The sequence below is a fragment of the Colletotrichum jinshuiense genome, chromosome 6 (genome assembly GCF_051148585.1).
Source record: "Colletotrichum jinshuiense chromosome 6, complete sequence".
Taxonomy (NCBI): Eukaryota; Fungi; Ascomycota; class Sordariomycetes; order Glomerellales; family Glomerellaceae; genus Colletotrichum; species Colletotrichum jinshuiense.
Window position 1 is genome coordinate 4,005,738 of NC_139313.1, and position 27,842 is coordinate 4,033,579.

The window sequence follows — 27,842 nt, forward strand, 5'->3', positions numbered from 1 at the left end:
CGCGGAACCCCGGGCGATTATGACATCGCCACACCCCCAAGCTGCTTTCACGACCGGTTTCTGTACGACGGCACCACAGCATGATATAGCAGAGGCAGCATTTTGGCCCAAGGATTGGCCATGATATCATCCTTCCGCTTGGCACCGGCTCGCATTTCCCTGTATAGTTCGGTCTCGGCTGGTTGGTTCGCAGCATCACGTCGCCCTCGCCGTCCGTCTCAGCGTGGTGGCCGTTGCAGGGTTCAACCCGGCGAGGATGTCGTTCCTTCGACTGCCTCGCCCGCCGACACTACGGCGCGCTCTGATCTGAGCATCGCTGGTAGGATTTGCCATTCTGTCCCCGCTACCAAGCAACGGACTGGTTAGCATGCGCCCAAGGCGAACTGTGCGCAGGCTGCCTGTACCTGCATTGGCAGCGCATATACATGTGATACATTGCACTGGGCGTGACTGTGCCCCGGCTACACTCATCCGATGATCACGGAAGCAAGCGAAGGAGGCGACGGGCACGCCGGTACGAGTGTACAGGCAACAGTTCTGTCCCAGACAAGGTTCAATCGGCACCTTCACGTGGTTCATGTCCGTCTCATTGGGCGAAGCAGGCAGTGAACGGGCAGTGCCATCCATCAGACTTTCAATATAAGCTCTCTCTTTCTCTTTCCCACATACATTCCCTTTCCCTCTACCACTTGTTTCCCGTCCATTCTGCATAATTTCCAGTCCCAAACGCTAGGAAATACAGACGTAACAGCACCATGGACAAGACAGCGCCCCAGCACAACGTCCCTTCCGCCGGGGATGCGAACCCCCACGGCAACTACATCTCCCCCTCGAGCCCGCCGCCCGAATACCAACACCAGCACCAGCACCAGCACCACCAGGACCCGATGCAGCAGCAGCACACCGGCACCGCCATGCCGAAGTACGGCGGCCCGACCCCGGAGCCTCAGAACTACGGCTACCCGCCCCCCCAGCCTCAGCAGAGCTACCCCATGCAATCCGGCCCCCAGAACTTCCAGGCCTACGGCACCCCCCTCCCGGCCCTCGGCCCGCACCCGGCGCCCGTGGAGTGCCCCGACTGCCACGCCCGCGGCGTCACCGCCGTGCAGTACTCGTCAGGGGGCTTCACGCACTCCCTCGCTGCCATTGTGTGCTTCGTGAGCTGTTTGGGGTGCATTCCCTACTTCTTTACCTCGTTGAAGGACGCCAGGCACAAGTGCTCCAAGGTATGTCATTCTCACCCCGGCCAATCGAGCCCGGGATTTGCGGGAACGGAACGCGGCTAACGGCTGGTAGTGCGGCATCCCGCTCGCGACGTATCACCGCAGCGGAAGGACCGAGGTCCACTGGCATCAGGCTTACAACAGTTAAATCATACCGATTGTTGTCCAAAAGCGGGAGCGTCAGAAGAAGTGTGCAATGAATAATGGCCACGCAAACATGTCCGGCCTGTTTGAATGATGGATTGTTGCGGAGGTGGTAGGGAAGCTGGAGCTGGGACGAGTTTATGAGTGTTAGGCATCGTTATCACGCAAGGCGCATAGGATACCCTTTTTGTCCCCCTATTCTTCCATAATAGGAGTAATTGATTTCGGTGTTGATTTGGCCATCATATCTGTGCTTCATTCTTCTCGAGAATAAGACTGCCTTTCGGTGTTTGCCCCTTTAGTATCTGAGCATGAATGAGTGAAGGCGATGGAGACCGCTCCCGCCCCCGCCCATTTGTTGCGGTAAAAACTGGCCGAGACCCGTTCCGCCCCATTTGAACACGCGCCCCATACCTCTCCCTCTTAACATATCCCACCACCATGCACTCCGAAGGCCGGTAAAGTGGTATTAGAAGCATCCGACTTCTCGTTGGAGGAAAGAATTCACCCAGTGCAATAAAACCAACGTTGAAAGCCCAGCGAGGACATGCTGCGGGTATCTATTCGATTATGTACCAGCTCCCCTAAAATCTATATCATCAGCGAAGGCATCACGTAATCGTCAGATCGTACGCCGTACTTTTGATCCCTTATGACGCCTGCCTCCGGTTTGCACATTGCTTCTCGTGAATCGTTACGCCTTGGACCTGTATCTGCTCTCGCCGTCATAGCTGGCGGCTCGGAATTCTGTTTCTCAGCCGCGGCGCGAGTTGCCTTGGCCTCCATGCTCGTAGTATTTCGTCTTCTCCTTTGGTGAAGGGTGCCTCAGTTGGCGAAGATGCGTACGTTCAGATCGACACTTCCTGTTGCGATGACACAGCGGACCTGGACGTCTTGAGGCTTCGCAGCCGCTTTGCTTGGTGTTCCGTTCGCCCCGTTGGTTCCATCACCATTAGACGCCACCTCCCGCACGATGCCAGGTGCCCAACGCAAGCATGAGACGAAGTGGCCGTGTACGTCATCCAGCACCTTGACGCATTTGCCTTCCTGAGCAAGATCCCAGCATCGTAATGTCTTGTCGTCAGACACACTGAGCAGATACTTGCCGCCGGGGTGGAACACAAGGGCGCGCACCCAATTGTCGTGGCCTGTGAGGGTCTTGATGCAGTTTCCTCGAGCGTCCCATAATCTAATTGCCTTATCGCGACTACCCGTTGCCATGAACTCGGCTGTATTCGTTGCGGGTGGAGGCTTCTTGAGGCCGGCTAATGTTGCCAGATGGCTGTAGGAGGCAGGCGGTGCAAGAGTGCAGCATTCTACAACATGTTCGTGGCCAACCAGCATCAGCTTTACCTCGGGGTTCGAGGAGCTGATATCCCAGAGACGGCCCGTTTGGTCGTTGCCAGCCGAGAGGAGGTAACGTCCATCCGGTGACGGGCAAACATCTCGTACCCAGTCCGCATGCCCTCGTAGTGTCTTGACGCAGTAACCCGTCGATACGTCCCAGATGCGCAGTGTCTTATCGCGACTTGCCGAAACGAGAAGGTTGCCTGTGGCTCCTGCACCCCCCGAAGGAATAAATCTGACCGCACTGACGCTGTGATCGTGGCCAGGCAGCGTCCGAATGTTTTTGTACTCGTCTGAGGGATCCCAAAGCTTGATCGTCAAGTCGCTCGAGCAAGAAGCGAGCAAGGTTGCGCCCCGCGGCCCTCCAAAGTCGACGTCCAGCACTGCTTTTGTGTGTCCCTTGATGGTCCTCTCCAGCTCACCCAACTCCCAGTCCCAGATTTTGATCGTGTAGTCTTCGGACCCGGAGGCGAGAGATGAAAAGACGGGGTGGAACGCTACGCAGGTGATCGGATCGCGGTGGGACTGTAGGGTGTGTCGGGCGGGGGAACGGGGCAGCCAGCTGGTGGGATCCTGGTTTCGTCGGGAGAGCGAGGTCGGGGTCGCATTATCGATCTCTGATTGTAGGGAGGCAGTCCGAGACTCGAGTTCCATAATCTTGCACAGGCTCGGTCAGCAAACGTCGTCTGGCACGAGTATACGGAGGGCGAGCGGCAAACCTTCTTCTGTAGCCTCACAACACTGGTCCACTTCTTCTCCAGCAGACCCTCATATTTCTTGGAGGTGGCAGCATCGAACGAATCGCCAATCTGTAGCTCCTCCCTGAGAGCATTTGCGGCGTTCGGGAGGTTGCTCGAGGAGAGGTATGCAATGATGGCCTTGTGCCTGTTGAGTTTCAGGTCAGTAAGGCGCATACCCGGAGCTTTGTTAGGGAAGGGCAAACGAACAGCTCCTCAGCCTGCCGAGGGGTCAGGATTTGGCTCATGCTGGCGTGCAGTGGGAGCAACCAAAAGGACAGAGAGGCAATAAAGAATGGCAGGATAGAGAGGTGCTGGTGCCACTGCAGGGGCACACAGGAGGCAAAGAAAATCGAGGGAAGTCGGTGAATAACCTGTTATCTGGTCTGCGGGATGGTGCTCGGGGCTTCGTGTAGCGGCGGTGGGTATCGCAGCAACCGCGATGCGCGACACACTGGCAGTCAAAGCAAGCAGGAGCCAAGGGGGGATTTCGGCGAGGCTGATGTTCGGGAAAGGCGGTCGAGGGGTCCGGAAATTGGCAGCCTTGTCAATCGGGTATTTTGTTCCAGCGAAAGATGCAGAGCAGAGTCAGGGCCGACCGACCGGGCCAGGGCCAAGTGGCAGATGGTAAAGGCGGTGTCGGTGTTGTTGGTGTCAAAGCTTGTCTTCAGGGGTTGGGCTCCCGGGCGTCGGGCAGCATATCTATTTCTTCAATGTGGAAAATGGAGATCTGTAAGGCAGCTGGAGAGTCACCTTGCCTTGACGCATGCACGTTGAGAAATGGACGACGGGATCGAGACGTTGATGCGTGGCGCTGGAGGTGGGCAGCGACACAGGGCGAAATGTTTCATGTGCTTCGGCTGCGGAGGAGGACCTTGAAGAAAGTTGCGGCGATGGGCCGGCGATGAGGCGGTGCGCGCGCGGCGGCATTGGCAGTAGTCAAGCAACGACCCCAAATTTCAAAAAAAAGACCCCTCCACAGGGGCCCTGGGGAAACTTCTCTCTCTGGACTGAAGGGAAAGGCCGGGAGAAAATGCCCCTCACCCCTGTTGAGGTGGGATAAGGTGTGGCTGGTGGGAATTGTGGACGAGAGTGGCTGGTGTCCTGGTCCCAGAAAAGGTTGAGAGGGAGTGACGGTGCCTTCCAGCTGGCAGGCCATGGCTGACAGACGGACTCGGCATGCCGGTCCTGGCCAGTGACATCACAAGAATGGCTGTTTCTATGGCAATGCCATGGACTCTGATTGGACCCTAGATCCAGGGACGCGGCAGCAGAATACCTATGGTGGTACCTGTGCTGCGGCATCAGTGCACAGCTGCACTGGGTGAAGCCAAAGCTTGTGCACGAGTTGATTTAATATCTTCAGATGGACATCTGTTGCACTCAGCCACAGCAGCAAGACGTTTGGATTATGGCATAATTCAACAAGTGGGAAGGGGTGGGTATCCTTGGTGGCTTACAACAGCCGTTGATGCATGAAAGACAAAAGTGCACCTCTCTACATAGTGCTGCGAGGGAGGAAGGGAAGGGAAGGGAAGGGAAGGGGAAAAAAAGGAATTTATCAATTTCCAGGGCCACTGGGCTGGGCTACCTTGGCTGCCGACACGAAATGGCCTTCCCCAAAGCAGGCCGAAGGTGAGCACTGGGTGAGCCAAGGTGAGGTCGGGCGAAGGAAGGTGAAGTGAGACGACCCACTGTCTGTGCTATCCGTCCCTATCCATTGGTGGACCCCATCAAGCATCATGTGACCCGTGTTGACCCGGACGACCAGCGACCCAATCATGCCCAATTGCCTGATGCGCGCTCGCCCAGAAGCCCAAATGAGCAACCCCCCACACAAACACGTCAGGACATTGCACAGCGGTAAAAGCCAGGGCCAGGTATGTGTCCAATGCCCACCGCCAACGGCCGCTGCCCACTCACAGCCAGCCATCCGTCCCCATCCGAGCACAGCACAGCATATTCGCCCTTGTCCCGACAACCAAAATTCCCTGTGCTTCCTATTCCTGAACAAACAAAAGAAACACGCCCCCAGTCACATTCCACCCTCGGACTGACGTCGATTTGCACACTCACCTGCAACAACACCCACCAAAACTTCGTCCAGAAATCCTCTGGCACGACCCCTTGTTTCCTTGCGAACCATCGCACATACCTCACCTAGAGATACCCTACTACTCCTCCAGCAGGCACTCTGCAATTGCCCGCCGTACCGCAAAGTACCTACCTACCTCGATTGGGCCATTGGCTTGACAACGACGCCTCGTGCTGCTGCGACAGCCTCACCACCTGATCCGGCTCACCCTCACTCCCATTCTGTAAGTAATGCATGCACCCTTCGCAACCACATGACGACAAGGCCCTTCTCCGTTGCTGCTGCCACCAGCGGCTCTCATGCCGTCCCGCAGCCAATTCTCGTCTCAAATATGGACCGTCGCATTAAACCTGCCCGCTCTCTCTCAAAGCTAATCAGGAGAGTAGCCAGTTTCGGGAAGTTAGACGTCCACGACAAGGAGAATTACGCTCCCGAGCCGAGTCCTCCTCCTCCGCCCCTCCCGACTACACGCGAATCTCTACAGCCACGACAGCCAGTATCCGTCCCGATGGCCGAAGAAGAGGATTTCAGCTCCCTTCCCCTCCAGGATAGGTTTGTCCACAAGGTATGACACCGCCACCTCGCCGCCACTCTGCAGACGGCTCTCTGACGCGCCGTAGGTCTGGAAAGTTCGCAAGCAAGCCTACGAAGATGCCGCCAAGGCGTTTGCCGCCACCGCCGACGAGTACGATAACGTCTTCAGGCCTTTCCTCTCCGATTCGGGCATATGGAAGGGCGCCGTCGCCGATTCAAACGTTGCTGCCCAGCAAGAAGGTCTTGCCGCATACTGCGCCTTTCTAAAGTTTGGAGGCAAGGAACACTGCACAAGGACACGCGGGGTCACGATTGCGCCCATCTGCGAAAAAGGCTTGCCGTCTACGCGAGCTGCCGCCAAGGAGTCGTCATTAGAAGCGCTTCTCTTGCTTGTTGAGCTTGAAGTTGCTGCCCCCGTTATCGAAGAGATCATTCCAGCTCTGTCAAACAAGCAACCAAAGGTAGTCGCTGCGGCAATTACCGCACTGACAGCCATTTACCACAACTACGGGTGCAAAACCGTCGATCCTAAGCCCGTCCTGAAGGTTCTTCCCAAGGCCTTCGGCCACGCTGACAAGAATGTTCGTGCTGCGGCGACGAACCTCGCTGTCGAGTTCTACAGATGGCTGCGTGAAGCGATGAAGCCCATGTTCTGGGGCGACTTGAAGCCCACGCAGCAGACCGACCTGGAGGCTCAATTCGAGAAGATCAAGGCGGAACCCGCACCCAAGCAAGAGCGATTCTTGCGCTCACAACAAGCCGCCATGGCACGCGCGCCGCCTCCAGGAGCCGAAGGAGAGGAGGACGATGGCGAAGACTACGCCGAAGACCCGGCCGAAGTCGACGCGTTTGATCTGGCAGAGCCCCAAGATGTGTTTGGCAAAATTCCCGCCAACTTTCACGAAAACCTGGCCTCGTCAAAATGGAAGGAGCGAAAGGAAGCTGTGGAGGCACTCTACGCAGCGCTCAACGTCCCGAGAATCAAGGACGGCGACTTCAACGAAATCAACCGGGGACTGGCTAAATGCATGAAGGATGCCAACGTTGCCGTCGTCACCCAAGCGGCGCAGTGTATCGAGGTCTTGGCCAAGGGATTGAGGGCAGGTTACGGAAAGCACCGCACCACTGTTATGCAGCCCATCATGGAGCGTCTGAAGGAGAAAAAGGCGACCGTGGCAGATGCTCTCGGTGCCGCCTTGGACCAAGTATTCTTGGCGACAAGTCTCACTGACTGTCTTGAGGACATTCTCGCTTACCTTGTCCACAAGAACCCCCAGGTCAAGGAGGGTACCATGAAGTTCTTGATCAGATGCTTAAGAACCACACGCGATGTGCCCAACAAAACAGAAATTGCCTCAATCGTCGAGGCTGGAAAGAAACTGCTATCCGAGTCCAGCGAAGGCCTTCGATCGGGTGGTGCGGAAATTCTGGGTACCGTCATGAAGATTATTGGTGAACGTGGCATGAACCCCCACATGGAGGGTCTCGACGACATTCGCAAGACAAAGATCAAGGAGTTCTTCGAAACGGCCGAAGTGAAGGCCAAGGAGAAGCCCAAGGCGCCACCGCCAGCCGCAAAGCCTCCGCCAAAGAAGGCTGTTGGAGGCAAGAAGCCGGCAGGCATGAAGAGGCCAGTCATGCCTGCAGCGACCGCTAGCGCGCCCCCGCCATCCGACCCCGAACCTCTTTCGCCGCAGGCGTCCTCCCGTCCAAAAGCTGCCGGTACCAAGATGGGTATGCCAAAGCCGTCAGGCCTCGCCGGCCTAAAGTCCAAACGCCCCCTTGGAGCACCCGCAGCCGCTGCTTCCCCTCGCCGACCCGCAGCAGCTCCCATTATGCCCGAAGACGACTACGCCCCTCCGCCACCCCAACCTCGCTTAGGCCTTGGACGTGGTGGCCTTGCAGGACGATCACTTGCCAAGCCCGCAGCCGCCCCTGTACAAATGCCTCCTGCATCACCACCGCCATCAAGTGGGCTCACGGCGTTGGAGCGAGCCGAGCTCGAGGAGCTCCGGGCATCGAACGAACGCCTGACACGCCAAGTCGATGATATGCGTCACGACAGGAGCAAGCTGATGTCCGAGATCCAAGAGCTCAAGAACCAAAACGCCGGCCTCATTGAAGACCATACTCGCGACGTCCTTAGCATCAAGGCTAAGGAGACACAGTTGGTCCGCGCAAGAAGCGATGTTGAGGCCACGGAACAGACCAACGACCGTCTCAGACGCGAGCTTGACCGACTTAAGAGAGCGCTCAACCACGCGGAAGGTCTCAACTCGAGATCAAGCATGGTTAGCCCTGGTCTTGCTTCACCTACCCATGACGAGGCCGGCATCTACCGCGACGCTTCCTATGGTTCATCCTCTGCGAGACACAACCGTGTCAGTTACGCCAGCAACATGTCCGAGGAGAAGGAGAACGGCGAGCACCACTACCCTCGCTCGAAGGCACTTAGTCCCGAACTTAGGTACACGGGCAGTGCATCATCTGGTCGGGGCAGCCCTGCCAGGGGCTACAGAAGTGCTGCGGCCACTCCCGTCGATGATATGCCACCACCCTCCTACTCGTCCGGCGGTGGAGGTATTGCCTCGAACAGCAACGGAGTGGAAAGCTGGAAGCGTGCCGCGGAGGTAACCAGCCAACTGAAAGCCAGAATTGAGCAAATGAAGGTCAGTACTTTGTCTACCCCTCAGCCCCTACCCCGGTCATACTGACATTACGCAGGCAAAACAAGGATTTGCCCGTCCCTAAGCTTGGCCAACGATTTTACTGGAGCAGGAGGCATTGTCGGATACTCACGTGAATATGAAGACGGGTTTGGTTGGGAGGTTGTTATGGTCACGGTTCAACAGGGACCCGCTTCGTTCTTGATTGCATATCGTTGGCGTCGGATGCATACCCATGTCGCATGTCCGGCCTGCTGTTTGGACAGACATTTTTGTGTCTGTATGAGTTATGGATTTTCTACGTTACTGTTAGACTCGCTTGTATAACCATTGGGTGGGGTGGATGCGGTTGTACTCTAATTCACGATGCTTATGAACAAAAGTCGTGCTATCGATCACACTGAAGAAAGCAAACACACATAATATTTCGACTTGATTGAAAATGAGACTCAGTTCACAATTTTGTTGTATACCATTGTGGGTTAACAATGAACGATAGGTAAGATGCCGCCTCCTCGGACCAGTCTCTCCCCGCGTCCAAATCAAGATTCAGCTGTATCTCGTGTTGTCGTACACGGAATTTTGGTTACCATTGCCCCCTCCAGGCCGTTATCGCCGCAAGCAGACAAAAGGAATGGTGTTTCCCTGCTGCTTGCTGTCAAGAGGTCTTTGGACGCGCGCGCAAACCCATCGGCAAAAGGTCAAACGGAAGTTCCTGTGCAGCAGGCATCCTTAGCCTTCCCCAACCCAATACTTGTCACCATGAATCACGTCGAGCTCAATGCCAGGCACAGCTACTGCCACCCCAGCGGACTGAACTTCTTCTCCTCAGATGTGGTTGACCCAGCTGCCGGCATCATAATCGAGCCTGAACTTGGGCACATACTTGGGCTTCGGCTTCGACTTTGCATTCTCATTCTCTTGCTCCCTCGGTGCCGATGAGTCCTCTCCTGAGTTGAGCTCTGACTTGCTGGGCTTTGCGTGAGGGGATGGCCGGATGACTTGTACGTCGATGTCTACAGGATCGACTCTGATGTGTGAGCGCTTGTCGACTTCCTCGAGGTCGATGTCACGTTTTTCTGACAAGGAGACGGGGTCTACGCGGAGCTTGCTGAGGTCGACCTTGTCTACGCCGATTACGCCCGCGGAGTCCCCTATGCCGTGTGTGCTAAGATCGTTTCCAGGCGACAACGCTTTGATATCTTTTGCTATCGGCGCAGCGACGATTGTGGTGATGATCAGGGAGAAGAGAGCGATGGGGAGATGCATTTTGACCATATCGTAGGCTGTACTGGCGGCAATGTGGAGGTTCGAATTTGGTGGCTGTCTGAGCTCGTGAGGGGTTGAGCGAGAGAGTGTATTTGTGAGGGCGTTGGGTACTAAGAAACGGTCTTATACGCTCAAAGAGAGGCTTCAACCACGATTCAACCCCCGCGGAATCTAAGTTACGGAGATGGAGGGGAAAGTCACGGGTGCGCACCTTAACGGTGTAAGTGCACCTCAGCGATGTCTTTGTTCGCACAATGTGGCCCATGCGCGCGCGTTTGATGGAAAGCTTATCGGAGTTGACAGAGCCTCTGATGGAGAAGAGGGGTCGAAAAGGCCCATGAGGGGGAATTGTATGGTTGGGGTGAGGCCCGTCCCAGGGATGGGACTAACTTTGAGGTCTGAAGCGCAAGATGACCAGGCAGCGGGACTTTAGGGAGGGGGATGCCCTGCTTAGGCCTTGACGGACAGTACAGGTGGTAGCTTTGACTTTGGACGTCCAAAGCTTCTGCCCCGACCAGGTTACACGAAACTGTCCTGCCTAGTCTGTCACAGATTCAGAAGCATGAGTCGATCCATGGTAATGACATCAGAGACACTATGGTGGAGTTCTGCCTCAGATATAACCGAATGGTACGCGAAGTCTATCGTGGCCAATCCCACCTACCTAAGCATGTTCTCATTCCTTTCATCCATTGAAAGAACCCGATTGAACTATACGACACAGAATAGTGAGTGGGAGACGACAGAACACAATTGGCATGCTTTGATGTGAGAAGTCATGGGTACTCAAATTTACGTCTTCAACCTTTTCTGCCCCTGTACATGGTAAGCTGCAGCGAGCTCACTTGCTATGGTCTCCCCGTCAGGTTAAGTAATAGACCATGAATTCTGGCAGGAATGCTGCTTCTGCTACTGCCGCTTCATCTCCCAACGCTTTCACTACTATATCTGCTGGTGAGGAAGGAAGCGGTGCCTGCGAGGTGTCTTGCGAAGGCGTCGGAATTGTGATCAACTACTGCGAGACATCGTGCGATGTTATATCTGGTTGCCGTATCGATATTGGTAGCCAGACACCTACGCCCCTTAAGTTACAATAAATGCATAGATATTGTTGGGAAGACTCTGATTTTCCACTTCTGTGGATACGACAAGCTGCCAGTTTCGGCTCACTTGGCAAGAAGAGAAACCAAATCGCACTCAAAAAGAGAGCCTGGTGGGCTTTTGAAGTCATTATGACCCTCCAGGGCGCATAATGGTCATGGCTGGCAGAGGAATAGGTGGATCAAGAGACATAGAGCGTTTAGTGTTTTCTTTGAGTCCCCAAAAAGAGTGATTACGACCTGTAGATCAGCTTGTACGATATTCCCACGCAACAGAGTTGTGGATAAAGCTATATTTTTACATTGTTTGGAGCCGGCTGGATTAGTTACTATTCGAGAATCACTTGTTACTTGTATAACGAGTTTGTAGAGTTCTCAACTGCTTTCGAGCACTCTTGATATCTAACGCTGGCTTTTCTTTTCTTTTTGCAAAACTGTCAACACTCAATACTCCTGGTTCTAGCTATTAGTATCTGATACTAAGAGAACATCCCGCGCTAGTAGGGCATGTTGCATTACTTTCCCGATGTTGTCGAAGCCACCACTGTAGAGCACGGCAACTGTCTGGACTGAAATGGTTGATGAATTCTGCAAAATTCTGCAAGTATTTCACGGTCGGATGCATTTGGCGGCTCCAATGTGCTTTTACGAAATGCTCATTTAGGTGCTGTTGAACTGATGTGCTCTTATTATTGACTTGCGTGACGCCACATTGACGTATTAGATTTAGTCTTCTCCCTGCAAGATCAGCAGTTACATCGGTTGACACACGCATATACGAGCTGACGCGCAGGAGCTGAGATACAGGCAAATTCGACCTGCATTAACTTGGAGGAACGGAACGGAAATCCTTCAGCCATTTCGGGAAGACAAAACAATCAAGGCACATTCGATGTTCACACAATGGTTGACTGCCATAGGGTGAAGGGTTCTCCATAGCTCAGCTGACTAGGAATATTTTGTTCCGATCAAAGATCTCACCCGTGCGGGATATATGCCTAGCGACTAGGGTTTAGATGATGGGGTATAAAACACTTACAGTTAATTCCCAGAGTCTGGTATCCTAAATGTGTAAGGATACAGGATTGCCTCATACGTTCCCTTAAACCTTTCACCGTCGAAATGTATATCAGAACCGCTCTTTTCGTTCAAGCATTCATCGCCTTCGCTAACTCTGCGTCAACTCTCGAATCCCTGACATCCTGCCTCAGTGCTGCTTCTGTCCCTGTTGCTTCGTCTCTCCCCACCTCTTACAACATCCGGCTCCCTTACAAACCACTTGTGGTTGCTATCCCGACCACGGTCTCTCAAATCTCCTCTGCAGTTAAGTGCGGTGCACAGAATGGCGTCAGCGTCAGTGCGAAGAGCGGCGGCCACAGCTACACGTCCTCCGGCTTCGGTGGGGAAGATGGACATCTGGTGGTTAATCTCGATCGCATGTATGCTGTGACAGTAGCAACTGACGGCACTGCCAAAGTCCAAGCAGGCGCCAGGCTGGGGCATGTCGCTACCGAGTTGTATAGTCAAGGAAAGAGAGCAATCTCTCATGGTACATGTCCAGCGTAAGTGACCTGCCTGAATCTACCGCCATGTCTGACTGAGCGCCAGTGTCGGCGTCGGTGGCCACTCCCTTCACGGAGGTCACGGTATGGTCTCGCGCAAGTACGGCCTCGCCACGGATTGGATCAAGGGCGCAACCGTGGTTCTGGCCAATGGAACCATCACGTACTGCTCCGCAACCGAACGTCCAAACCTCTTCTGGTCAATCCGCGGCGCTGGCTCTTCAATGGTCATTGTGGCAGAGCTTGATTTCAACACTTTTGCCGCGCCCGAACAGGTGACATATTTTGACATCAGCCTCACCTGGGACGCCAAAAAGGTGCCGCAAGTTCTGCTAGATACTCAGGAATTCGCAAAGATCATGCCGGCCGAGTTGACTTTGGCTACGACGTTCAACAATGACGGGTATTATCTCAATGGTGCTTACGTTGGAGTCGATTCAGCTTTCCGAAGTGCCATTCAGCCCCTTCTCACGAAGCTAGGAGCGAAGGTATCTAGCTCAAAGACTGTCGGTTGGATAGAATTCATCAAACACTACGCAGGCACTACAGAGATTGATATAACTACTCCGACCTACAACGAGGTACCAAAGTGTGTGTTCTGTATTCATAATACTGGCTGACCTTGGGCTAGCACGAGAACTTCTACGCCTCGAGCATCGCAACTCCGTTCCTATCAAAGGCTCAGCTCGAATCTCTCGTCAACGCTGTTAACAACACCGGATTTACCATAAACCGCTCCTGGTTCATGCATATGAACTTCCATGGAGGCGAGTCTTCAGCCATCACCCGTCCGAAGCCTACAGACACGGCTTACGTTCACCGGGATAAGATGCTTCTGTTCCAGCTGAAGGACAGTGTCTCGCAGAGTCAGAAATACCCCACCGAAGGGTTTTCGTTTCTCCAGGGCTTGAGACAAAGCATAAGCAAGGGTCTGGCAAGCAACGAGTGGGGGATGTATGCGAATTATCCAGACTCGGAAATTGGAAGTGATGCGCCGAGATTGTACTGGGGAAATAATCTTGACAGGCTGGAGTGGGTGAAGGAGGATTATGATCCAACGAACCTGTTCAGGCATGCTCAGTCTATAAAGCCTGCAGTTTAGATCGGAACCTTTTAGAAAGAGTAGCAGTAAAACTGTACGATGGGCTCGTCGAACTTGGTAGAGTTGATGTCAAAACGCTTTTTATAAGTTGATATGTCAAACCTAGCCCATGTATCAAGCAAGAAGGCAACTGCCGGTACTTGAACATCCCCAATGGCGTCGCATAGCACGTTTATACCTGTCTTTTCCATTCAATCCGCTCTTGTTTTGGTAAATTGCCATTTTGCTCTTGCATGATGCTTTGCACCAGGAGGCTTGTTGCCTTCGCGGCGTACTGTAGAAAAAGGGTGTTCGCTGGAAATTCTGTCGTCCTTGCCGAACCGCCTTCAGGTTATAGTTGATAAATGTTTGGTTGGGGGCAAGTTGGTGATGGTGTTGATCTGACAAGCTGGTTCGCCGCCTTTGGCGAACTAATCAGGCTGCATGTTGAGTGCCCCGATCTGCCTTGCAAGGCAACTGTCTCCAACTGCCCGACCTGGTGGTGGCTGTACACGCCACGCCTGGAAAGTTGTTCTGCATGTGAGATTAGTCGGTTACAATTTAGGTGCCTCTGGCCCTATCATGCCCAATTGTTCGAGGCGCAGCTAATCAGAATAGAAAATAACGACAATTAATACCAGGATAACAACCACGCGCACCCCTGCATATGCGTTTGTTCATCTCACCGCTTCCCTCTCAAGTTGCGAGGTATTAAGGCGCTGCTCCCCGGATGATTGTCTCGCGAGCACGGCAAACTTGGCATCCGCCATGTGATGTTTGTCAGGCATTGAAATTGAGTATCAGTGATCAAGTCCACTATGGCAGACCCTTTGAGCATTGCCGCGTCAGTAGCTGGCCTATTGGCTGCAGCGGGCAAGGTTTGCAGCGTTACCTCCAATTTCATCGCAAGCACTATTGATGCTCCTGAGTCGGCGGCGGAGACGCTGCAGGTTGTGGAGGAGATGAGGATGACGCTGTCATCTGTACAAACCCTCATGGAATCGCTCGACAGCTATCCAAGCTCACGCAAAAATCTCATTCAACTAGACCATCTTTCTATTATAATCACGCATTCAGTTCTGACACTCTCCAAGCTTGAGTCTATTATCTGTCAGAAGGACGGGTTTCGTTACCGGATTAGGTGGGTATGGCACGAAAAGAAGGTGCTCAGCCTTCTGCCTCGGCTGGAATCTCAGAAATCATCATTAGCAGTGATGATTTCCGTTCTTCAAAGGTTGTTCCTGCATAGAGATTCTTTGAGTATTCCGTTTATCACTGACGCCTGAATCTCTTATTCAATAGTGAATCAAATGAAGAAGCTTCCCGGTGCTACGATATGATGCTGTCCAAAGTGGAGGAAGTTCTGGAACAAAACCGAACCTTAGGGCAGCAATTGAACCTTCTTGAAAATGGGTCATCGTGGGATACTCGATCAGTCAAATTCATAGACGATACAGCCTCAATTCGAAGTCGAAGACTATCTCTTCGTAACATCACCAGCAATCCTTCCGCTTCGGTTCCACGCCAACGGCCTTTTTCGGTCGCAGCATCACTACGTCAGAGTTTATCGAGACGAGACTTCGAGCTGGCTCTTGAAAAGTCAAAAGTTTATAACCGTTCCCAGTCCAACGAAACCGACATCTCCTCCTTCACGACTTCTACAGCACCGACCAACACATGGAGTATGCTTTCTGGTCTGAGTCTCAATGACATTTCCGTCATATCGGCTTTCCGGCTTCCGATTAGTCTCACTGAGATCAACAACATTGCACCTGGATCCACGTTCTCCACTCTTCTCAAGGAGCAGTCATCGGCAGAAGCCGATAAGTCTGCATCATCGACACTCCAACGCAGTGGATCCATATCGCGCATGATAAACAGAGGACCTCAGGTAACTGAGCGTCTCCAGGACCGATTAAAAGGGACGCCACCGACAAGAATGTTGGAAGAGTACTGCGCAAGTAGAGAACCAGACTCACTTGTTAACTTACCAACTTTCACGTGAGTAGCTCTCTACTCTCACAATATTTTACAGAAGCTTATAAGAACAGAGTGATGGTAGTAGGAGATGCGACAGCGCTTAAGACTGAGATGATCAATACGTTCCTCAATCAAGACTTTGCTCAGGAACCTGGATATACTCCTAGATGTCCCGAACGCTCCAGAAGCACAGTGCGGTATGTCCTAGGGTTTCCTATTAGCACCATGATCTATACGGAATGTTCCCACTGAATACCAGCAATGTACTAACTCTGCGCAGAGTTCGCAACGAGTTGCTAGGTCTTGTTCTTCACGACACCACAGGGTTGGAAGACTACTCTAAGCTTCGTCAAACAAGTTATCAATTTGTAGATGCTTTTGTTGTTCTCTCGAATAAGCTGTTGGACACCACATTCAAAGCAGCTCAAAATCTCTGGATTCCAGAAATTTCGAGCGAGCGGCCTGGAACTCCGTACCTAATGGTGGGCACTTATCGAAATACTTCTGAAAAGGATAATCCCCGCCACGCTGAATTACATGATTGTGGAGTGAGGGCCGCAGAAGGAGCGGGGGCTGTGCGTTACCTCGATTGTGATGTAGAGAGTACGAAGAGCGTCGGAATAGTCCTTGGCCAGGTAAGGGCTCGGCAGCTGATTGTTTCCGGGTGAAGAAGCGGATAGTGACTAATTCGCGCAACCTAGGCTATAACTGCGGCACAAGGGGGGGTATATTTGAGAAAGGTCTCCAGGATCCGAGGTCAAGGTGCAATTTCTCAAACAATTCTGAGCCGAGTTGGCCAAAAAACACCAAGTCCAACCACGAAGCCAGAAATGATTCACACATAAACTGAATCCACTTCTAGTAGAATGGATATGCGACCTGTAGAATGCCGGAGTATTTCATATGATTATGGGATCAATGTGTATGATAGGAGGGCTATATTGTTTTCTGGGTTGCGTCATAAGAGCATGTCGATTGATGTATTCATTATTACGAGAAGCTATGGCGATTACAAAGTTGATCAAGCGGGGACGTCTGCTTAATTGGAAATAACTAGGGACATATATCCGTTTCTTTGACACCTGCAGCAACTACATGCCTCAGCAACCGAGACCGACAGCACAAAACGGAATTGTATCGCATAGCAAGTACGGAAAGAACCGAGGACTTCAAAATTGCTCTCGAAATACGAAATTAAGTTATCAATTCAAGGTATCAAGTGAAGTGAGGACCAAGAAGAGTGCGGAAAGTTTGCAGCGATTGCTATATTTACAAATCTTTACTATATGCCAAACTACTTACATTCCTTACGCCCAGCCGTATTGCTGTCTTCAAGAACAACACCCTCACTGGACAGGCTGTCTATCTCAAGATCAAATTGTGAGTACTGACTTCTTAGACCGCGGGAAGTGCTCGCATGGCCACTGTTCTTAACCATTGACCCCTCTGAACCCATCAACTTGGGTAGCATGGCGCGAAAAAACCTGCGCAGAGTGGGCATTGAGCCACAGATAATAAAAAGGTTTACTTCGACAAACCTGTAATTTAAAAGGATCTGTTAGAAAATAACTGCCATGCCACAGCTTTGCAGATAGGAAAGATATGACAACTTACGACCAGACGTTAGCAGGGGCTGCGACCCACGGAATGTCATTAGTCGATAGGAGTGATTGCAGGTACACCATGCGGACTACGGACGTCATGACAGTTCTTGGTGCCGAGTCAGCTGGATTCAATCAGTTTGTTTGGGAAGGCTAAATCATACACTGATGCAATCCCGAACATCAACAAAGCCCCGACTTTGACTGCAGGCCGCATTTGTAAATGAAGGACCATAGGTATTGGTATGATGAAAAGAACAGTGTCGGAGACGATGTTGGAAACCGCAATCGCCATGTACAATATTGCTGAGTTGAGACACTTTCCAGTTGTATACGGGTCCCAATTGGTGCGAATCGGTTGGCATCCAAAGAGAAGTAATGAAGCAATGACCACAGTATAGGTAGCCACCATGACTATGGCTGTATAGATGGCTCTCCGGTACCATTTCTGCGGCGAGATACTAAGATACGCCGTCAATAGCGACGTCTTTGCTAGGCCGTTACATGATATGAAAACGGGTGCCACTATGTAGGAGCTCTAGTAGGAAATGGAACATGTAAGTTGCGGGAAACCGAAAGTATTGGACTGGGTGAGAAGTAGACAGAGACTTACAAGCATGTGTTTTTCGTAAACCTGTATAGACATCTCAAACGCATGGTGACCTAGCCCACCAATTGAGACTGACCCTGAGAAGGATACATTAGTGTTACCTGAATGCTGCTGGGTGACTTGAATTTCTCACAAACTTGAACTGACTGCATAATAACGGATGCAATCTTGTTTGAGAGACCAGTTAGATTGTGTCTTGAACTGAGGAAATCAGAGGTGAGGACGTTATACTCACCCATGCAAGAAATACCAAGTCTTTGGAAGTATTTGATGTCAGCCAAGATGTCTTTGAAGGGGTCACGGTTGTTTACCTCACCATCATCAATCTTTGGGCCATCGGAAAGACAGAGCTTGGTGTAAAGTCTCTGAATCAAAGTCAAAAGAGCCAATGGGCCCAAAATCCCGAACACAAGGTAATGCTCAAGCACCTTTTGTTGTTGGGGATGTTCGAAGTCTACACGGTAGCCTTCTGGGGGACGTATAATTGTTGTGACACCATTCGTTATAGGAAAATCTGCCATGAGGGCGGTGGCGTGTGGGGATAATAAAATACTGGCTAGGTAGGCAAGGGGGGCACCAACTTGGGCTGAGCAAGTAAGAAAACACAACTGAAGAATCGCATATCGATCCGTGCATAGGGCGAAGATCTATTGCGGCTGTACCGGCACTTTAATACGACCCGTCGTATGCTGCCACTTCCCTGCCAATGCCTCTTGTGGTGAAGGTCCATCAAACCTTCCAACACCAGACAATTTAAATCCGCTGCAATCTCGAAAAAGACCCAGACATTGACCTGCCGGATTCAAGATATCTGCACCGAAAACATGATGCTTTCGTGAATCCCAGACGACAGACAAGGACCCTAGTCATCAGGCGGGTCTACAGCCTGCTGTGTCGATTAGGTCGCTAGGGACCTCGCAGGAAGGCATTTACACTATGTGCCGCATCGTTGGAGGATATCTGAACGCCTGCAGGCCGTGCAGGCATAGGGGAGCCTGGCACCCTTGCTTGATGAAGTACTCATCATCATCACCTGAAAAAGTGACATACCAGAGACAGGGGGCTCTCCCCCACCTAGCATGATAATGCGAGATCCAACCTCTCGAACTCCTGCATCGCAAACAAATTTTATTGTAAGTCAACCAGTGGGGAGCTATTTTGCCATGGCACGGCTTTGATACGCAAACGGGTTTCTCACTGACTCGGAAATTAATGGCACAAAGATACTCCAATATTGAAAGGCATAAAGGTTCCGGAACATCCTCTGCCAACCTACATTTTTTGATTCTAAAATTCTAGAAGTATTATAAGTACACAGGCCACCTTAATTATCCCTTGCATTCATTTCTGTACAGCGATTATCGCGTTTTTCGATCAACATCAAAAGAAAGATGGTTCGCATCGCGATCCCTGGCGCATTCGTGGCTACACTGCTTGTCGGCAGCATGGCGGCCTGCACCAACACCGGGCAAGCACAGATGGTCACCTACGTCAAACGCGCCTCCAACTTGACCCAAGCTGAATTCTGGGATTACTGGGAGACCCAGCATGCACCCAAAGTTGCTCCCCTCGCTGTGCACTTCAACATAACTCGTTATCAACAGGTTTGTGAACTTTATACCTCTTAACTTTATGCTATCATTCTGAGTATTTATACTTGAAAACAGATCCAAGTTGGTGGCCAGATTCTTCCCACCGCAGCAGGTTCAACTGAGCCAGCTTCCAATGAGCTTGTCGACTTTGACGGAATTGCCATGTTCCTCTATCGGTCGGATGAGGTTCTTGCGGCAATGCTCGCACATCCTTACTACCTCAATGTGGTCGAGCCGGATGAACACGTCTTTATTGATAAGTCGGCGTTTGGTGCAGGTATGGTTGCAACTTTTGTGGGCAAGAACATCGAGATAGTCGACGGCAAGAAGGATGTGTGGGTTGGAGAGAAAGCAACAAGAGAAAGGTACCAGGACATTTTCGAATCCTACTTGTAGAACGTATTGGGACGTGTTTACCGTAATTGAGGATCTGAAAGACGTGTTGGTATACTAAAGCACACCGAAACAGATACAAATTCTAATATTCAGGGCACGCCGGCCCAACTTGCTTTCTAAATGTGCTTTGCGGAGGGTCGACAGTTTAGTTGCGACACTAATACCTAACTCACATTACTTACTTTGGATTGATTGAATGTGATTCGTAAGATTCTGGCGCATTTCTTTTTAGCAAGATACTCGCAAATACAGTACCCTCATGTCTAGCCAACAAAAAGGAGTCGTAAGTAACTACCGCACCAATGTGATCGATCATATGTTGTTGGACCATTCTCCACCTTTACCGGTCAGACCCCTGCAACGGAGTGGATCTCCGTGAATGGAAGTGCTCATGTCCGGGTTGGGAAGACATGTTTGCTTTCAGAGTCTTTGTTATTGGCTTCGTCTGGGGTCCTTGGAGGCCAAACACAGGGGTTAGCCGAGATTTCAAATCGGTTGGACCGGGTTGCGGACCATGCTCCGGGAACGGAGTTGCTATCCATGTTTTTGTTGGAAGAACATGTTTGCTCGCAAACTCCTTGCTGCGGGGCTAGCCTGGGGGTTCAGAAGTCCAATTACAAGGGTTATAAGAGAATTTACATCTCGGTTGGATCGGTTCTTTGCGAACCAGACCCGAAAACGGCTTTGTTGTCCATGTTTCTGTTGGAAGAACATGTTTGCTCGCAGACTCCTTGTTGCGGGCCTAGCCTGGGCTTCAGAAGTCAAGTTGCAAGGGTCATAAGAGAATTTACATCAGTTGGACCAAGTATCGTACGATTCTTGCAATAGAAGCTGCGCGAATGCATGCTAATGCATGCAAATGCATTGCAACCTTTTCTTCTTTTCTTTTTGCTGTTTGAAGTTGTGGCTTCGTTGACTACGATATGATGGACCACTGGCGCCTCTATTTTCCATAGATCCAGTAGGCGATATCATCAAATGGCATGCCGTGAAACTCGTATTTAGATCCATTGAGACCCGACCTACTGCTCGGCAAGAGCAGGCATACTAATAGTAGGGTCTCAGCCAAAAGAATTGGTGCAATAGTCATCCTCTCTTGACGGTACAGTGACAAAAGATGGCAGGAAGTAAATGGTAGACTTTAAAGAGTACTCGCATAGATGGCTGAAATATGAATGGCAAAAAGGAATGGCAAAAAATGCATCAATGATGTATGGTCGTGCATGACTATGATAGGCCCGCCAACGCTATTTATGCAGAGCCAAGACCCTCACGGAATGGCTGTTGGTTCCTGTCGCAGAAATTTAATTTGTACGCAAGGCAGATTCAGAGACCGCGCATTACAACGAGATTGGTTGGCAACTGGCCGGGATATTGAAACACTCGTACTTTTCTCGCATCGTGGAAAAGTTGCCCTGGCAAGAATCCACCCTCGTATCACATCGATTCTCGACATACAGTGATTACGGGCGTATATATGGACCAGGAGGCCAGCAACCATACAACTCCACCTAGGCGGACGTTTTTGGATCTAACATAGTAAAAAGGGAGTGTAGATGCAGACGAATACGCATTTGCAAGCACACTCTGTTCCAGGGTGTTGATACACATACCAGGTTTAGGGATACGAGACAAACAACATGTGCTTTTAATGAGTTCTTAACCACCAGACACCACACCGACGGCCAGATGACATGGGTAGCAGACACAGGCTACGGAAAATGGGGGTGGGGCCGAAAATAAATTAACTGCCTTAATTATTGACAACTCCATTCTGTTCTCGTACAATGTGGTTCCGTTCCGATGATGGACATATCAGATGCCAGGTATGCGCCAGGACAATCATTCCAGCATACCGGCAATGGATTGAACAACCGGGTATTTGGAAAACGCCGGACCATAAGTCTAAGAAAACATTAGTCAACAACCAAAATAAAAACTTCATCGACGGGCACGTACCGATTGGCAACGAGAGTTATACTCCCCTGTTGAACCCTTGATCACAGAGAGCTCGTCGCCAGGAACTCCCAATTTGACCATAGTGCTGGACTCTGGAGAAAACTGTCCCCATCCCGGCCCGGCTGATGGGTTCTTAATCCATTCGACAAACCAATCATGGATGGAGTCAGCCAAAGCTTGCTGCGCAGCGGTGACGTTTGTAAGGGAACCGAAGCATTCATTGCCACCATGAAAAAAGGGTACTTCGGTCCCGTGGGTGGGTGCCGTGCCGGGAACTCCTACAACGTTATCGTACGCGCCGAAGAAGCGATACACCCAAGTGTTCTGCACCGTACTGCGCAGATTGAGAAGATAATCGACGGCACAGTTGAAGCGAGCGTCGCCATACTGGGCGCCACTGCGAAGGGAGTCACTCTCATAATCAGAAGCATTGTAGGCGCTGAGCAGAGCAGCATCTTCGATGTGTGCACTGTCAGCATCGAAAGTATTGATCCAAGAGCTAAAGTTACTGTTCTCGGCGCCGTACACAAGACTGAAAATGGTGCCCTCGCCGTTTGAGGTACCAGTGAGCAATGGCACATGTGACGCATATTCTCCGGCTGCATATCGTGCCGCATAGTCAGAGTGCCGCGTGATATTGTCAATGACGGGGGTGAACCACGTGTTGAAGCTCGAGTTGAAGTTGGCGGTCTGAAAGGCATACACGTCGACGTCGCGGAGACAGTCAAGCTGACCTTCGCCGGCGTTCGGGCATCCGACTTCGCTTGCGACAGCATTTATAGCTTCGTTGACGGGCGCAAAAGCAGGGCCTGACATGGCATTTGCGCTCATTTCAACGGCACCCTTAAGCCACGAGTCGGGATGGTTCCACAGGTAGTGGTCAACCTGCACGCCGCCGGATGAGTGGCCGCCAAAGACAATGTGATCGGGGTTTCCTCCAAACGCCCGGATATTTTCGCGAACCCAGTCGAGAGCTTTGTCGACGTCCAGAATGCTGAAGTTCTGGGACTCCTCGGGGTGAGCATTCTTCAACTCTTCCGAATGCGGTGAGGCAAAAACACTCTCACGAGTATTAAAGTTGACGTAAATAACGCCCTTGCGGGCAAAATTAGAGCCTTGCAGTTGGGGATTGCTGCTGGAGCCAGTAACCATTGCACCGCCGTACATGTACACGAAAACAGGGAAGTCCTGACCTGTAGAAGGCGCCCATATGTTGAGATTCAGACAATCCTCACCCTGCTGACTGTAGAGGTTGCCAGAAATAGCCTGAGGGCAAGTTGGGCCATAGGTGGTCGCATTAAAGGTATTATTAGCCCGGGGAAGATCTTGAGGCGCCCGCCATCTGTTCTTTCCGCCCGTTGTTGCGGCAAATGGAATACCGAGGAAGACCGAGTTGCAGCTAGTATCGCGAAACCCTTTGACCGTCCCTTGTGGAATAACGGCGCTCGGGACGGCTTGTTTGGTATTGTTGCACGCGCTTGCCACTGTGAAAGGGAAGAAGCACGTTGCGGCCAAAGCCAGGGCTGTCGTTGTGGGAAACATGCTGATAAGCCTTATGGCGCACTTTGGAAAGTTGCTGAAGTGCAGAAAGGGTGAAGATCAACCTGACAAGACATTCGACGAACGTAGCACAGACGGAAAAGGGGGTTGATGATTTCTTCTGAGTGGAGATAGTCACCAGATACTACCTCAAGGCCCCAGTTGCCCCTTGTCAACCCCACTGAATGCGTCTTTAGAGTAGCACAGGGCAACCGTGTGTGGCCGGGTAATGTTGCACCAAGATCCCCAGATCACGGCTCCCCCCCCAAAAAACACCTTAAGCTTATTCTAAGCTCTAGATTTTAAATTGATCTTTGCTCAGAACTCTATTGTTTCATATTAAGTCAAACCCGAACGGAGCTCTATCAAAGTATTGATGTGGCTCAGGCTGTATTACCAACTCCACCAAGGCAGAGATAGCCCCTGTCCTGGAAGAGGGGCTGAAAGATTCACGTAGGTAAAACCTCGGCTATTTTGATTTAAAATGAGGGAATATTCTGCTGGTTGGGTCCATTGAAAGTTCTGATAGTGTATGTGTTAGTGCAGCAAGCAAAATGCGCCAGGTTTGTAACCTTCCCAGCAGCCATAAAGTCCTATTTGAATTGGATTGAGCTCTTTTTAAAAACGATATATCAAGTCAAAATATAATTCCAGGTGCACACTAACTTTTAGCATAAAGCTGAAGACTTGCTGACAAGACATTATGTTGGATATACTTCCTCTCGATCAAATTTGCTAAGGCGAACGAACCCGAACTTGATGAATCTAGAAGATTATAGAGACCAGGAACATTTCAAGTATGGCTGCCTCTTTTCCTGTACGATACAATAATCACATAATTACTGCATCATACTTTGATGCTTCATCAGGAGCTCGATTTCACAGGTGTATGGTTTCAATTACTATCCAAACCTTTGACTCGGACAAATATATGTGTAGGCAACGACCTGCATTCGCGTTACACTTTATCTCTGATAGCTCAGGATGGTACTCTGGTCGATTTAACGTCAATGTGCCTGACGATTGGCGGGGCAGTTGCATGTCGATACGCGCCACATACAGGAGACTTGCTCCAGAGTCTGCTTTGTCTTGAGTCAAAACTAGCCGAACCGGTGTACAGTGTTTGAAATGCTAGGCGAGTTGCGTAGTTTGAGATGGTGCAACGTGACAAAAAAATCTCGCTACTTTCCGTTACTTGATAATCCTTCTGGGTGTCACAATTTGCTTGTCTGCTTTCGTTCAGCTGTTCATTACTGCTATCCATTCTCATTCTCGCTGACCATCCACCCTATTCTTGTTGACAACGAATTGCTTCGGAAGACTACAATGGCAACCGCAAAAGACGAGCTCTCGCTGAAGCATCGCAATACCGCTTCGGCTGCAGGTCTATCTTACCAGTTCAAGGACAGCCATCTCTGTGCTACAGTTTGACTACCGCTATGGAGCCGAGCAATTCACCCTCCAGGTCGAATCCGCCCGCTTCTGTCGTACGTGCTGAAAGCGTTACGCTGACAAGAACGCATCTCCGCGTCTTTACTTAAGCACCAACGTGGAAGACGAGCATTCAGGCAGCTCGCCAATGCAACCGAGTGCATACCGTTACCGAGTCTTACGAAAGCCAATGTCAGTGACTTGACTTGAGTTGATATAAACCGTCGTCGACTTTTACCAGCAATTTGTCTGTGCCACTTCCGATCTCGGATCATGAGCCGAGCGACAAAGCGCCAATGCAAGAGGACGAAACACAGCTCCCCCTGTTCTTTTGGCCCTTTGGGCCGCGGGCCGAACACCGTCCCCTCCCCCGCATTCTCCAAGTGACATCACGATCCCGTCCAAACACAAGCTCTCCGACGCTTCGCCGATCCCTCAGCCCATCAGACCTGATGCTACCCAATCCCCGATCTCCAAACTCATCAACACGTGGGTCCTGCAATGGCAAGTACGGCCAAAATTCCGCCGCGCCAAATATATTTCAAGAAGGGTCAAGCTACGCGGGGTAAACTCCCGCCCTCGGCGTCGACCCTCTTTCGATTTCCCCAGAATGGGGGGCGCCCGAGCCCCATCATTGGGCGCTGCGATCTGCCGAGCCTGTCTCCGAGGTTGGGTTACCCCAGCCGCTGACGACGGGAATCTGTCGCAACCTGTTCGGTGCATGGAGGTTCAGCCGACCAGCGGACAGCACCCCGAATGTTTATAACTAGGGATTGTTTCTTGTGATCTGGTGTTAAAAGTTTCAGCGTTCCTGACAGCATCTGCATCTGTTCCTGGTTTTGAGCTTGTTGCTCCCTTTCGGCACCAGCGAACATTTACCCACAGTTGCTTGCTTTGAGGCTCGCCATAAGACCGGAGGAAGCTTGCCCGCCATGGCTTCGTCTACTGCCCCGCAGCACGAGAAACCCTTCGTCTCGGCGCTTGAGGATGTAAATCATAAGGCAGCAACGAGAAAAGATGAAATTGGTCACATCGACGCCATAGCGACGGCCGAAGGCACGACACTTGCCTCGTTTGCTCATCTGGATGAAAAGAAGATCCTTAGAAAGGTGAGGGTGCATACTTTCTTCAAGCTTCAGAATCGGCCAAAAGGTGGCGGTAAACTTTGGGGAAGGGCTGTCTGACGATAACCGCAGATGGATATCCGGCTGATTCCAATGCTCGCTCTGCTGTACTTGCTTTCATTCCTCGACCGTGAGTTCATACCAGATCTGCAACCTTGCTTCTTCGACTGATTGAGTTACCAGGGGGAAATATTGGCAACGCCAAGATTGAAGGACTGCAAGAAGATCTGAACATGTCTTCCGACCAGTACAACTGGTGTCTGACGGTCTTCTTTTTCACGTACGCGGCATTCGAGGTCCCGAGCAACCTGCTTCTCAAAAAGCTTCGCCCGAGCGTGTGGCTCCCCACAATCATGGTGGCCTGGGGCGTCGTGATGACACTCATGGGGATTGTTCGGAACTACCATGGCCTACTGATCGCCCGCATCTTTCTCGGTGTCACGGAGGCCGGCCTCTTCCCCGGTGTGGCGGTATGTGTTTTCCCGTCTTGAGTCTCAGTGTCCCGAGTAGCTGACCTTTTGGAATTAGTACTACTTGACCATGTGGTACTGCCGCCACGAGATTCAGCTCCGACAAGCCATGTTCTTCTCTGCTGCCTCCATTGCCGGCGCATTCAGTGGCCTCTTGGCTTTCGCCATCTCCAAGATGGACGGCACAGGGGGGTTGGAGGGCTGGCGCTGGATCTTCATCCTCGAGGGCATTGTCACCGTCCTGGTGGCCATCTGGGCTTTCTTCGCGTTGCACGACTTCCCCGAGACGGCAAACTTCCTGACGGAAGAAGAACGAGCCTTCGTCGTGTTCCGGCTGAAATACCAAGGCCAGGTGCAAGGGAAGCAGGAGAACCGCGTGCAAGTTGCCGAGGCTGAGGAGTTCAAGTGGAAGTACGTCTGGGATGCCTTCAAGGACTGGCAGATCTGGGTCAACATATTCGTGTACTGGGGTGTAAGTTTTTCGAGACCTCAAAGCTGCGACGCCAGAAGCTGACATTGACCCCCCCAGATCGTGTGCCCCCTTTACGGAATCAGCCTTTTCCTTCCGACCATTATCCGTAACCTGAACTACAAATCGAGCACGGCGCAGCTGATGACGGTGCCGATCTACATCACTGCCGCGGTCCTTGCAGTCATCGTCGCCTACCTCTCCGACAGGCTGGGCAAGAGAAGCCCTTTCATCATCGGGTTCCTATGCATGATGATTGTTGGCTTTTCCATGTGCGTAAACATCCGAGCTCTAGATTCTGCGAGGAATGCTGACGTGTCCGTGATGAAGGTGCATATCAAGCTCAAACCCCCGAGTCGTCTACGGCGGTGTCTTCGTTGCGGCCTGCGCCATCTACCCTGCGTTTCCGGGCGTCATCAGCTGGCTCTCCAACAACCTTTCCGGGAGCTACAAACGCAGTGCGGGCATGGCTCTGCAGATTGGTGTCGGCAATCTCGGCGGCGTAAGCATTTCCCACTAGTAAAAAGCTTTGCCATTAGGGAAGCAAATTCGCTAACTCTGACCACCAGGCCATGGCGTCCAACTTCTATCGCCAGAAGGATGCACCGCACTACGTACTGGGCCATGCTCTCGAGCTTGGCTTCATCTCTGTCGGCATTGTAGCGGCCTTTATACTCATATTTTCCTACGTCGGGATAAACAAAAAGCGCGACAGGCAGATGGCGGCCGGGGAAGACGGCAGATACTCTGCGGAGGAGTTATCAGACAAGGGTGACCGGGCGCTGACCTTCCGGTATATGTGGTAACTTCTCCCTGTTAAGCGACTTGATCCTTGTTTGTGATATAATACCTGAGATCTGGCCTTTCGAACGCATGATAGTTGTGGACGAGAACAAAAGAGACCGGCTGCTTG

The 27,842-nt window shown here is 51.6% G+C and overlaps 9 protein-coding genes across 9 annotated transcripts; 6 read left to right on the forward strand and 3 right to left on the reverse strand.

The window, feature by feature from the left end:
• Positions 1-755: 755 nt before the first annotated feature.
• EsH8_VI_001025 (LITAF-like zinc ribbon domain-containing protein) lies at positions 756-1,371 on the forward strand (the record flags this gene model as incomplete). Its single annotated transcript, XM_083272278.1, has 2 exons — positions 756-1,226; positions 1,297-1,371. 2 exons carry the CDS (start codon positions 756-758, stop codon positions 1,369-1,371), a joined length of 546 nt encoding a protein of 181 aa, XP_083127452.1.
• Positions 1,372-2,192: 821 nt separating this feature from the next.
• On the reverse strand, positions 2,193-3,699 carry EsH8_VI_001026 (WD40-repeat-containing domain protein; the record flags this gene model as incomplete). Its single annotated transcript, XM_083272279.1, has 3 exons — positions 2,193-3,371; positions 3,434-3,599; positions 3,662-3,699. The coding sequence occupies 3 exons, from the start codon at positions 3,697-3,699 to the stop codon at positions 2,193-2,195; spliced, it is 1,383 nt and encodes a 460-aa protein (XP_083127453.1).
• A 2,100-nt stretch (positions 3,700-5,799) lies between these two features.
• Positions 5,800-8,831, forward strand: EsH8_VI_001027 (armadillo-type protein; the record flags this gene model as incomplete). Its single annotated transcript, XM_083272280.1, has 3 exons — positions 5,800-6,111; positions 6,167-8,749; positions 8,805-8,831. 3 exons carry the CDS (start codon positions 5,800-5,802, stop codon positions 8,829-8,831), a joined length of 2,922 nt encoding a protein of 973 aa, XP_083127454.1.
• Positions 8,832-9,574: 743 nt separating this feature from the next.
• Positions 9,575-10,024, reverse strand: EsH8_VI_001028 (uncharacterized protein; the record flags this gene model as incomplete). The annotated part of the gene is made up of 1 exon (XM_083272281.1): positions 9,575-10,024. The coding sequence occupies one exon, from the start codon at positions 10,022-10,024 to the stop codon at positions 9,575-9,577; it is 450 nt and encodes a 149-aa protein (XP_083127455.1).
• Positions 10,025-12,237: 2,213 nt separating this feature from the next.
• On the forward strand, positions 12,238-13,779 carry EsH8_VI_001029 (chitooligosaccharide oxidase; the record flags this gene model as incomplete). Its single annotated transcript, XM_083272282.1, has 3 exons — positions 12,238-12,554; positions 12,724-13,258; positions 13,309-13,779. 3 exons carry the CDS (start codon positions 12,238-12,240, stop codon positions 13,777-13,779), a joined length of 1,323 nt encoding a protein of 440 aa, XP_083127456.1.
• A 797-nt stretch (positions 13,780-14,576) lies between these two features.
• EsH8_VI_001030 (uncharacterized protein) lies at positions 14,577-16,583 on the forward strand (the record flags this gene model as incomplete). The annotated part of the gene is made up of 5 exons (XM_083272283.1): positions 14,577-14,992; positions 15,061-15,759; positions 15,810-15,935; positions 16,019-16,373; positions 16,440-16,583. 5 exons carry the CDS (start codon positions 14,577-14,579, stop codon positions 16,581-16,583), a joined length of 1,740 nt encoding a protein of 579 aa, XP_083127457.1.
• Positions 16,584-19,340: 2,757 nt separating this feature from the next.
• EsH8_VI_001031 (EthD domain-containing protein) lies at positions 19,341-19,937 on the forward strand (the record flags this gene model as incomplete). The annotated part of the gene is made up of 2 exons (XM_083272284.1): positions 19,341-19,553; positions 19,617-19,937. 2 exons carry the CDS (start codon positions 19,341-19,343, stop codon positions 19,935-19,937), a joined length of 534 nt encoding a protein of 177 aa, XP_083127458.1.
• Positions 19,938-21,878: 1,941 nt separating this feature from the next.
• Positions 21,879-23,438, reverse strand: EsH8_VI_001032 (Alpha/Beta hydrolase protein; the record flags this gene model as incomplete). Its single annotated transcript, XM_083272285.1, has 1 exon — positions 21,879-23,438. One exon carries the CDS (start codon positions 23,436-23,438, stop codon positions 21,879-21,881), a length of 1,560 nt encoding a protein of 519 aa, XP_083127459.1.
• Positions 23,439-25,798: 2,360 nt separating this feature from the next.
• On the forward strand, positions 25,799-27,735 carry EsH8_VI_001033 (major facilitator superfamily domain-containing protein; the record flags this gene model as incomplete). The annotated part of the gene is made up of 7 exons (XM_083272286.1): positions 25,799-25,975; positions 26,063-26,120; positions 26,174-26,460; positions 26,519-26,932; positions 26,990-27,201; positions 27,260-27,431; positions 27,499-27,735. 7 exons carry the CDS (start codon positions 25,799-25,801, stop codon positions 27,733-27,735), a joined length of 1,557 nt encoding a protein of 518 aa, XP_083127460.1.
• Between the last annotated feature and the right edge of the window lie 107 nt (positions 27,736-27,842).